General features: G+C 36.8%; 1 protein-coding gene across 2 annotated transcripts in view; it reads right to left on the bottom strand.

Moving 5' to 3' along the window:
* Positions 1–12,119, bottom strand: part of LOC149831379 (uncharacterized) — a 35,500-nt gene that overhangs the window by 10,657 nt on the left and 12,724 nt on the right. For both annotated transcript variants that reach the window (XM_090013853.1, XM_090013856.1), the window contains exons 10-13: positions 6,564–6,620; positions 6,308–6,442; positions 6,130–6,201; positions 4,902–5,015 (exon numbers count right to left, since the gene is read on the bottom strand). In XM_090013853.1, the coding sequence (XP_089869979.1) occupies positions 4,902–5,015; positions 6,130–6,201; positions 6,308–6,442; positions 6,564–6,620 (378 nt within the window). The remainder of the gene's footprint in view (positions 1–4,901; positions 5,016–6,129; positions 6,202–6,307; positions 6,443–6,563; positions 6,621–12,119) is intronic.

The following is a 12,119-nucleotide window of genomic DNA, read 5'->3' as shown; positions in this document are numbered from 1 at the left end:
AGAAATCTAAGTAAAAATCGTGATAATGAGAATTTGGAGAAGTATATGATAGCAAAGAAGGAAGCTAAAAAAGTAGTTCGGAACGCGAGGGATAAGGTATATAAGGAGGTTTATGACAAGTTGGATACCAAAGAGGGTGAGAAGGATATTTATAGGCTTGCAAAGATGAGAGATAGGAAATCGAGGGATTTGAGTATGGTTAGATGTATCAAAGATGAAACGCAAAGGGTTTTAGTCAAAGATGAGAAGATTAAGGAGAGATGGAAAGATTATTTTGATAAGCTATTTAATGAAAGTCATGCTCAGGATCTTGGAGACTTTTCAATTCCTTTTCATGAGATGTATCGTGACTTCATGCGCAAGATTCAAAAGAAAGAAATTGCAGAGGCTTTGAAGAAAATGAAATCAAGAAGGGCAGTTGGCCCAGATGGTATACCTATCGAGGCTTGGAAATGCTTGGGAGAGAAAGGTTTAGAATGGTTGACAAATCTTTTTAACAAGATTTGGCGGACAAATAAGATGCCTGAGTGGAGGAAGAGTACTTTGGTGCCTCTATATAAGAATAAGGGTGATATACAAGATTGCATAAACTATCGTGGTATAAAACTCATGAGTCATACTATGAAACTTTGGGAGAGGGTGATTGAGTCTAGGTTGAGGAAGATTGTCATGATATCGGAGAATCAATTTGGTTTTATGCCTGGAAGATCAACTATGGAAGCTATACATCTTCTTAGACAACTTATTGAGAGAAATAAAGAGAGGAACAAAGATTTGCATATGGTTTTTATTGATTTGGAGAAGGCTTACGATAGAGTACCTAGGGACGTTCTCTGGTGGACAATGATGAAGAAAGGTGTTTCTCTCAAGTACATTAGTATAATTAAAGATATGTATGGAGTAGTAACCAATGTCCACACTTGTGGAGGGGTGACAACCAATTTTCCTATAACGGTTGGGTTACATCAAGGATCTGCTTTAAGCCCTTTCCTATTTGCTATAGTGATGGATGAGCTTACGAGATCAATTCAAGAAAATGTGTCGTGGTGTATGTTGTTTGCTGATGATATTGTTTTGATTGATGAGTCTAGAGCTGGGGTTAATGCTAAGTTAGAATTATGGAGACAGACATTGGAAGCAAGAGGTTTTAAGTTGAGTAAGAGTAAGACAGAATACATGGAATGTCGATTTAGTAAGCAACGAAGTAGTGATGGGAGTGTAGTGAAGCTTGGTGAGCACGAAATACCGGTGGATGATTGTTTCAAATATTTGGGATCTATCATTCAAAAGTATGGAGAAATTGATGGAGATGTAAATCATAGGATAAAGGTTGGGTGGATGAAATGGAAGAGTGCAACTGGAGTGTTGTGCGATCGTAGAATACCATTGCGGTTGAAGGGAAAGTTTTATAGGACGACTATTAGGCCCGCTTTACTATATAGTACGGAATGTTGGGCTGCCAAGAGACATCATATTCAAAAAATGAGTGTAGCTGAGATGCGTATGCTGAGATGGATGTGTGGAAATACAATAAAAGATAAGATTCGGAACGAGAAGATACGTAAGAAGGTAGGCGTTGCACCCATTGAAAATAAGATGAGAGAGAATCGTTTACGGTGGTTTGGACATATTCGATGAAGGCCTAATGATGCTCCAGTTAGAAGGATGGAGAAATGGGAAAATATATTAGTTAAAAGAGGTCGGGGTAGGCCTAGGAAGACATGGATGGAGGTGATAAGAAAGGATATGAATGCTTTGAACCTCACCGAGGACATGGCATTGGATAGAAATGAATGGAGGAGAAGGATTCATGTGGAAGACCCATAATGATTTTCTTTGTTGGTTCATATCGCCGACCCCAATTGTTTTGGGATGAAGGCGTAGTTGTTGTTGTTGTATATATAAGTTTTAACATGCATTAATTAGGTATCTTTTATGTTTAAATGGGTTTCTAAAGAGATCCAATTAAAATTAACAGTCTATATTGCAGCAAAACTTTGTGATAAAAAATCAAATGTTTTGGTTGAATTAATTCGATATCAAAGCATATTTTCTAGTAACAAGCCATGATAAACACATCTACAATACATGCATGTTCGGATTTAGGAAAAACACCAACAACTATGCTTTCTTTTTTAATTGGTGTGTGTGCATGTCACAAATATCACCCACATTTTGAAAATATTGCGATAAATTAGTGATATTTTCAAATGACAATATTATAACAAAAAATACTATTTATTATTTTTAAAATATTATCTATTTCTTGTTAAATTAATTCAGTCCAAATCATGTTGCTTAGTGAGTAAGCAATTATAAACATATCTACAGGTTTGGATTAAGCATTAAACACATGTAAATAAGAGTTTTAAAGGAATCTGAAATATATATATATATGAGAACTGAACATATTAGGCCTCATTTCTCGTTTTGCCCCATTCTGCCCCATAGTTTTGAAGTGTCTTATGATAGATCTGAACCATTAGATGTGTTTAGCATGCTTGATTTAGTGAGAATCGACTCTTGGATCATGAATTTTTGATGAAAAAATGTTTTTATGAGCAAAAAAAACTAATACCTTCATACTCCATAGCCATTGATTTTGATTCTTGAATCACCGGAAAAACCTGTATACAGGTCAGATTCCGGTGATCCAAAAGCTGGTTCCCACTAAACAAAACCTATATATCACATCTATGGTGTGAATGTGAGAAAAACACCAAAAAAACTGTGATTTTGAGCTGAGAACAAGAAAGTGGGCAGAACCAGCGTATTACGGGGAGAGAGAGATTGAGAGACGAGCGGAGAGAGAGAGAGAGATTGAAGGAGAGAATGAGCGAGAGAGAATGCGTACCGGACTTCGGTGGTAGCTCGAGGTTGTTGCCGGCGTCGGGGTCGAGAGACGGGTCGCAGCGTCGGGGTCGAGAGGAGAGGTTGAGAGAATTAGGGCAAAAATAATTTGCCCTAATCCTCCTCTCAGCCCATTTCATCGGGCTTTTTTTTTAAGTCCAAAATTTGGACATTTATGACCATGGGTGCGTTGACCGCACCCAGGGTCGGGTTGAACGCACCGAGTGCTGCACCCGCACGCGCACTTGCATCGCGTCGACGCAGGTGCGGCACCTGGTTGGTTGAATCCATGTGACATAGGCATCCACTTATTCTCAACTTGGATCCTCATGGTTGCGGTATCAATTGGGAACTATGTCACAGGGACTCGGCAAAACAGATGCCGCACCCGCGTCGACGCGACGCGACGCGGGATCGCGTGCGGGTGCGGCACCGGGTGCGGTCAACACGACCCTGGGTGCAGTCAACGCACCCAGGGTCATTTTTGTCCACATTTTTGGGCGAAAAAAAAAAATTTCCCCCGATGAAAAGGAGGAGGATTAGGGCAAAAAAAAATTTTTGCCCTAATCTCTCCTCTCTCTCTCCCCCTGAGCTCGAGCTCTCCCATCGCCGCCCCAGCTCCGCCGCCCCCAGCGCCGCCGCCCCCAGCTCCGCCTCCCAGACTCCTCTCGACTCCTCCTCTCCTTTCGCAGGTATGTCTCTCACTCTCTTCTTGGGTCGGCTGGGGAGGGGCCGAGCACCCCCCCCCCCTTCTCTCGGTCTCTTGTTGGGTCGGCAGGGGAGGGGCTGAGCCTCCCCTGCTCCCTCGTTTTTCGGCACAGGAGGGGCCGAGCCCCTCCCCCATCTACTGTCAGAGGAACACATTTTTATTTTTCATTGAACTGTACATTATTTTAACTGCAATTGTTACAAGTCAGCCAGCAAGACAGCCTCTTGTCAGAGGAACACATTGAGGGAGCTAAATCTTTTTTACAATGGGATCTGGAAGAAATGGTTGTTTCCTTGGCATAGTAGTTAGACATAGATATGACGAACATGGTCGCTGTATGCAAACCAATTAACTCAGCAGTGTGATCAGTTTATTCTCACGCATTCCGCCCAGTTAATCTGGTTTCTCAGCAAGGGGAGAAGATATGGTGAATGGACTGCTTCACGTCAGTGATGCTAATCTTTTTTCCGCTAGGCCCTTCTTTAACCTGCATCCCCAAATTGAACATGTAAGAAAGTATCTTCATTAGTTCCATGTGTGTGGAGTACGTGAGTTTATGACAATGTTTATTGTTAAATGTTAAACTGTTAAAACTTCAAAATTATATATATATATATATATATATATAGAAATTTACATTTTTGCCCCTGCCGCACCCCCGCACCCGGGTTTTTTGGAAGTGCCGAATCCCCGCACCCGCACCCGCACCCGCTCCCGCACCCATGTGACATAGATTGGGAACCAATCAGATCCAATGTCCATGAAAATCCAAGCATATTTACATGTAAAAGCTATTTCAAACATTTATTAGCTTATATTTATAGAACATGATTGTTTCGCTTGTCAGGATTTAAAACTAGTTCTGCTAGTCAAATGGTTGCTGAACCAACTACACACTGGATTAGCTAATCCCAGAATGCACTGCTAGAAGGAGGCTGGGATGCTACCATTGCTTCAGAAATCAACTGGATTGATGGGTTTCACAACTGGAATTGGCTATTGCTCTAAGCACAAACAGGGCACTAATGATTTCAATATTTTACATCCATTAAGATGTTTCAGAAAGAATTCCACAATATACAAATTGGATGAAAATCCAAATTGTAAAATTATTAAGAACCAAGAGCTTTTATATGACAAACATGAATTAACAGATCATTCTCTTTTCAAAAATTCATAAAGATGGGAGTATTTCACTTATATTTACAATTCTTAAAGGTTTAAGGTAAACCTCACATGCCTCACATTTCGAAAACAAACAAAGATTAGTGGTATCAAAAGAAGGAATTTCAGGAAACCAAATATAACATAAAATGATAAAAACATGAACAGATTTGCACACCATATTGAAGAATTGGAGAAGGTTATCCCTTGTGCCTCCTTGTTCTGCATCTCCGCATGCATGGCCAATCCTGACAAGCAACTCGTAAGCCCTATTTCTTGTTTTCTTGTTTGTCTGCATAATGAACACAGGTAAAACATTGTAATTAAGAATTAATTGTCCAAATAGAAGGAATACTTTTTGTACATTAGAGGATCAAGAGAAAATCAAGAAGGGCATTTGAGATGGTCTAGGCAAGAACATCAGTACAAAACATTGACAAGATGACATGAATGACTAGAATAAATTTTAGATCTATATACATTAAAAGGATATAACTCCGCCTGTGTATAATTGTTTAGTTATACACTGCCGGTCCCAAGCCTGGATAAAGAAGGAGGGTTGCGGTAGGCCAGTGACAGCCAGCATAAAAACTTAGTCACACCCTATGATTATGAACCGCTGTTTTGGTTCATATCGCCGACCCCGATTGTTTTGGGATGAAGGCGTAGTAAAGAAGAAGAAGATACATTAAAAGGATATCAAGATTGTCCAGTACAATATTCTGATGCATAGTGAATCCATCTCACTTGAAAAAATAGAGGCCCAACTCCCTGAGAAAGGGAGACAAGTTTGACCCTGTGGCTCCCCTTCCAAGGGAAAATGATCCTCAAACTCTTTGCTAGTAATATGACATATATTATTTATTGTATATGTGTAATATATATTATAGATAACAGTATTTTATATTTTATTAATATATAAATATATGTTGTGCTGAGAAAAACAATGTGATTCACATCCCCAAGGGCACAACTTACTCAAGTGTTTCATTTCACAGCTTGCAAGGTGCTTGCACGCATGCATCTAGTCATATGTTACAAGCAAGTCAATGATGTAAAGCTTGTTTATTCTTTGGCCAAGAGTAGCTGGTGATTTATTGGGTTCACTTTGAGCTGCAGGATTGCTTTATACTCCAATACTGACACTATGATACAGGCAAGGATGGCAAGATCTTGCCTAGTCAAGCATAAGCACATTTTTTTAGTTGCCTAGCCTTTCTTGTCTTCAGTAAGTTACCAGGGACTAATGTTTTACAAAGATAAGCCATGAACAAATTACATGATGTCAATTTCGACTCCACTCAATTTATCATCCATGAAAGTTAGTAAGACATTTACTATTTACATATTAGAAGAAATGCAATTCCAAACAAAGAAAATTAACTAGAAAGAAAAAGAGGAAATACCTCTTTCAATGAAAGTATTATCTCCGTGAGATAGGAAGTGATAATTTCTCTTTTCTTTTGTTCTGAAGAATCCTGGGGAATAAAAGAAGCAGTTATTTCAACGAATGTCCTAAAATAATTAAATCGTTTACACTATAAGAAACCATGAATAGCAGAAATGATCAACACAATTCCTAACCTTGGAGAAGTGGACAATTAATGAATATAAACTTTCCAGCCGATGACGTTTGGCTGAAAAATGACAGTCAGGTAATACTTGTATCATCAGTTCAAGTATCTCATCTGCCTTCCTCGAAAGAAATTCCTCACAATCCTGGGTGCAAAATTCAGATGTCAAGCATTCTGAATTAGTATGTAAGATTGCAAAATATATCAATATTATCTGGAACAGATACTGGTCCTTACTCCTTAGCTGATATAACAATAACACATACCCTCAAGATCAATGAGAGAACTTTATAAGCCTTTTTCTGAACCAAGCCATTTTTATCCTGCAATTCAATGATATCCTTTCAAAATTGTTTCTTAATAAAGAAGCTTGAGAAATGGAAGCGAGCTCCTAATACCAGAACCCGAGGCACTGAAACATTGGTTACTTTCTTGTAACAACTAATTCTGAACCATCATATCACAATATGCATATGAACTACACAAAATGGAACACTGAATAGCTATGATTCTGCACCAGCATGTGAACCTCTCTCTCTCTCTCTCTCTCTCTCTCTCTCTCTCTCTCTCTCTCTCTCTCTCTCTCTCTCTCTCTCTCACACACACACACACACAAGTACAGGTGTGCACCTGGATTGTTTCTAGACAGCCTATTAGTTGATCCATAAAATAAGTAAACTGAAATCAATGCACCAGTTGATCGAGGTCATCAACTGAACAAATCGACTAGGCAACTGTGGTTAACAAAGATACTGGTTGAACTGCTCAGAAGGCAAACTTTTTAATGATCTGCTCAGAAAGCAAACTTCAATAAAAAAACATAAGCAGACACAAAAATGTTTGGTTGAGGTACCAACATGCAAAACTAAGAGAAGCATGACAGAGAATCCTGTTCCCACTCCCTAAGCCTTTGTGAGTCATACCCAGACAATTCGATTAGTCCTTACACTTTAGTATCTTGTTAAGTGCCAAAAGGCCTAACTATTACGATACCGCATAGCAAAGAACCATTGTCTCCACAATTATATGGAAATTCTTTTTCAGCAACCTTTGATTATAGGATCATGTACCTTAGGTTGACAACATGATACTGAGTATACCTAGATCACGAGTCTATATTTCAAATATCCTGTCGTTTGTACAGGACTCCCAAGCTATGACACTACAAATATGTTGGTAAATAGCGGAGATAATGATTCACCATATTTAAGAAACCTATATGGTGAGAAAAAACTTTCGTTAGATCCATCCCTGATACCTCAGATAGAAGTTGTGACCTATAGTCACTTTCCTATTTCCAATTCCATCCAAATACATTACCTCTACAAAGCAGAGGTTGCATCCTCAGTTGATTTACATATCCTGGATCTCAACTGCAGGCTTGATAAAAACAACTCGCTTTTATTCATGAAATCTGTTGCACTGTTATCTACAACCACAATGTCTAAGAAGCACAAGAGGCTTTTTGGGAGGATGCACCTGCTCTCCACAAGGAACTATATATGTCATGAATAATTCAACCTTAACTCAGTTGAATTGCCAAATTATTAACTGACTAGCTGATGTAAGAATTCCAGGTTGATTCTGCCAATCTAATGCAAGAAAAAGGTCACTCACCTCAACCACACCTATCTAGCAAGCAATCTTTTAATAATTTCTCAAAGACAAACAAAGAGCAAATAATTACCATGTCAATTGAAAGCATAATGCATTGTTGAGATCAAGAATGACAGCTAATGAATCAACAACGGTAGACCTTGGAGGTTCAACAGTAATGCTGTTACCCTTCTAGTTAAACTCTGTTGCATGATCTTAATTTTGTGAAGAGGGCCAAAACGTGCATCATATGAGCTCTAGTACTAGATTCAAAAAGGCAATCCCAATTGACAAGACTGAAGAATCCTTGCAAACAATCAAGTTTTCAAATAACTTGATACTTCAAATAGTCAGGACACAAAATAAATGCACAGTGTTTATAAGCTTTACACCACAAAAAAAGTGCATTAAATGCACAGTGTTTATAAGCTTAAGGAGATAAAACTCCTTACTGTAATACATACCTTTACAATGGGCTTACAGCCCTTATTTATAAGCTTAGCAACTCATAAGAGTTGTTGGGGTGATTCCCAACAGCTCTAATTAGAGCCGTTGGGAGTCAGCCCAACGTCTCTCTTATTCTTAACTGTGTACAGAAATAGTACATAAAAAAAGATAAAAGAAAAAAGAAAAAGTTACAAAAATAAGAAAAATTAAATGGAAAAATTACAATCATATTCAACAACATGAATATGCATAAAATGACTAAAATACCCCTACAGCTAATACAAGAAAGAACTATATTATATATATATAAGTAAATGGAAACATGTACATATATATGAAATATATATGTATATGTATCTTCTTTTATACATATAAAATATATATTAGAAAATACATTGTCTTATTGATTACAATTTAACACCCCCCCCCTCAAACTTAGGGCATAATGATCAAAAGTTTGCCAAGAAGAAAGTTGAATCGCGGACAGCACAACGATTTGGTGAAGAAATCTGTCAGCTGATATTATGAAGTTACATATGGAAGATCTATGACTCCTTTCATATATATTTCTCGGATATAGTGGCAGTCTATCTCGATGTGTTTCGTCCACTCATAAAATGTGTAGTTTTTTGTAATGTAAATTGCACTCTTGTTATCACAACATAGCTTGGTGGGCCCTTCTACATTAATCCTCATATATTCTAGTAGTTAATGAATCTATATAATCTCCATAGTAGTAGTTGACATGGCTCGGTATTCAGCTTCGGTAGAGGATAACGATACCTTTTGTTGTTTATTACATCTCCATGAGATTAATGAGTCTCCTAAAACATACAAAAAAAACAGTGGTAGAGTGACGGTTATTTGGATCACCTCCCCAAATCAGAGTGAGTATAAGCTATTAAATTTAATTCAGAAGAAGATGATAAAAATACTCTCTTATTCAACGATCCATTTATGTATCTGATGATCCGCAAAATTGCACTCATATGAACGAATATTGGTGCATGTTGAAATTGACTGACAGTATGAACTGCATGTGAAATATATGGTCTAGTAATACTCAAATACATCAAGGAACCTATAAGCTGTAGGTAAGGAGTGGGGTCTTTGAGAAGAATTTCATCATCAATTTTCATTTTGGTTCCTAATATAGCAGGAGTTTCACAAATTTTATCATTTGTAATATCGGACCTGTTAAGAATCTCAGAAGCAAGTTTAGTTTGAGATAAAGAATAACATCTATGTGAATATACAACTTTAATTCCCATAAAGTAAGTCAGAAATACTAAATCAGACATTTCAAATTTATCTTTTAAAATAGATTTTATGCTCTTAATTCCTTTAGAATTGCTTCCAATTATTAGCATATCATCAACATATAAAAGCAATATTACTATTCCTGCGTTGGATTTTCTGACAAATAAAGCGGTGTCAGTAAAACATGAGGAGAAACCATTTTTCAACATTCCAGAGTTAAATTTGCTATACCAAGCCTTGGGAGCTTGTTTTAGTCCATAAAGTGCTTTCTGAAAACGAAATACTTTTTCTTTAGAAGTCTTCATTCCTTGAGAAGCATCCATATACACTTTTTCATTAAGATCGTCATTTAAAAAGGCGTTTTTAACATCCATTTGGTAGATGTTCCATTTTTAATAGAAGCGATGGTAATAAGGCATCTAGCAGTGACCATTCGTGCAACAGAGGCAAATGTTTCTTCATAGTCAATCCTGTATTCTTGACTATATCATTTGGCTACTAGACGAGCTTTATATCTTTCTAGAGATCCATCGCTCTTGGTTTTGACTTTAAACACCCATCTACACCCTATGGTTTTCTTACCCTTAAGAAGATCTTGAAATTCTCAGGTCTTCACTTTTCTGAGAGCTCTAAATTCATTCTCCATAGCTTTTATCCATTCAATACTTTTTTGGCTTCTTCAAAGTTTTTGAGTTCTACATATAATTGAGTGACACTAAGGCAGGCTCTATGTTTAGGTGTAAATGAATCATAAGAAATGAACCTAGAAGGGATTTTTTTATTTCTCTCAGTTCTTCGTAAATTTTTCTCATTTGAAGAGGTAGTTCAACTAGATTCGTTATATTTTTCTATCGTACTTCTAAAATTATTTTTATCTCTATGGGAATATATGATAGGATCTCTAGTTGTTTCTTCATCAATATGTTGATAGGTAGATGGGTGTAGTAAAGAGTTATTTTCCTCAACTTCATTATCACTAGAGTCATTATGTGGGAACTCATCATCACTAGCATTATCATTTCTAGATAATAACACAAATAAAAAAGAATAATCCATATTTTTTTCATGAGGTTCACATTTTTCAAAACCACTAACATTTTCCAAAAAACTCACATTTCTGGACACATATAATTTGTCGTTTTTAATATCATAACATTGAAACCCCTTTTGAGTTTCGAAGTAACCAAGAAAAGCACATGTGATAACTTTTGGGGAAAGCTTGTCATTCTTGTTCGTTAGAACAAAACATTTGCATCCAAAATTCTTAACCTATTATAATAAGGTTCTTTTGTGTACAACATTTCAAAAGGCGAAATTTTGTTTAAATTTTTGGATGGAAGCCGATTTATGAGATAGACAGATGTGAGAGCTGCCTCGACCCATAAATTTTTTGGTATTTTATGTGAAATGAGAAGGGTTCGAGTAGTTTCAATGATATGTCAATGTTTTCTTTCGGCTAATACATTTTGATGAGGTGTTTTCGAACAAGATTTTTGATGGAGAATACTATAACTCTCAAGATATCTTTTGAATTCATTTGATAGGTATTCTCCTCCAGAGTCAGTTCTAAGAATTTTCAAGTCACCATTAAATTGGTTTTTTATCATCATATGAGATGTTTTGAATGTTGTAAAAACTCCATGTTTGTTCTTAAGAAAAAATATCCACCAATATCTAGTGTAATCGTCAACAAAAATCACATAATACGAAAACCCCCCTTTTGATAAAACAAGTGTCGGTCCCCATACGTCCAAATGAACAATTTCAAATGGTCTTGTTGTAAACATAGATCTTTGATTAAAAGATAAACTTTTCATCTTTCCAAGAGTACAATCATTACATGTGAAATCACTTTTACAAAGATGTTTAACAAAAGGTAAGTAAGAAATTTTAACAATATTGAGATGTCCAAGCCTTTTATGCCATACATTAATATCTTTATGTTGAACAACATTACAAAAAAGGTTTTTTGGAATTTGAAGGAAGTCGACATAATATAGATCTCCCTTCCTAGAGCCTTCCTCAATCAACCTCCCGGACTGGCGATCCTGTATCCAACATTTATCAGATGAGAAATTTATATTATAGCACATTCATGGTCCAAGAGTTGAGATACCGAAAGCAAATTTAAGTTTAATTTTGGTATAAATCTAATTTTTTGAAATAAAAAAACCTTGTTTTTCAAAAATTTCAATACCTTTGATTTCAAGAGAAGTTTAATCCGCGGTTGAAACAAAGGATGGAGATTAATTTTTTGAATATTCGGAAAAGGAACAAATACTTGGAGACATATGAAAGGAGACACCCGAATCTAAAAGCCAAGAAGTCTTACCGGGAGGAAAGAAAGTTGACATGGCGGCTCCGAAAATTGCCCCCTTGAGAAGAGGTTGAAGTGCTTCCACAATTTGATGCAAAGAAAGATCTCCATAGGAAGAAGATGAACTTTCTTCCTTTTGGGATTGGGATGTGATAGTCATGGCTAGTAACTTCTTCTATTTTGGACAAACTGGTTTGATGTG

Source organism: Nuphar pumila, chromosome 7 (genome assembly GCF_984573655.1).
Source record: "Nuphar pumila chromosome 7, dmNupPumi1.hap1.1, whole genome shotgun sequence".
Taxonomy (NCBI): Eukaryota; Viridiplantae; Streptophyta; class Magnoliopsida; order Nymphaeales; family Nymphaeaceae; genus Nuphar; species Nuphar pumila.
This window is presented reverse-complemented; position numbering and strand designations above follow the sequence as displayed.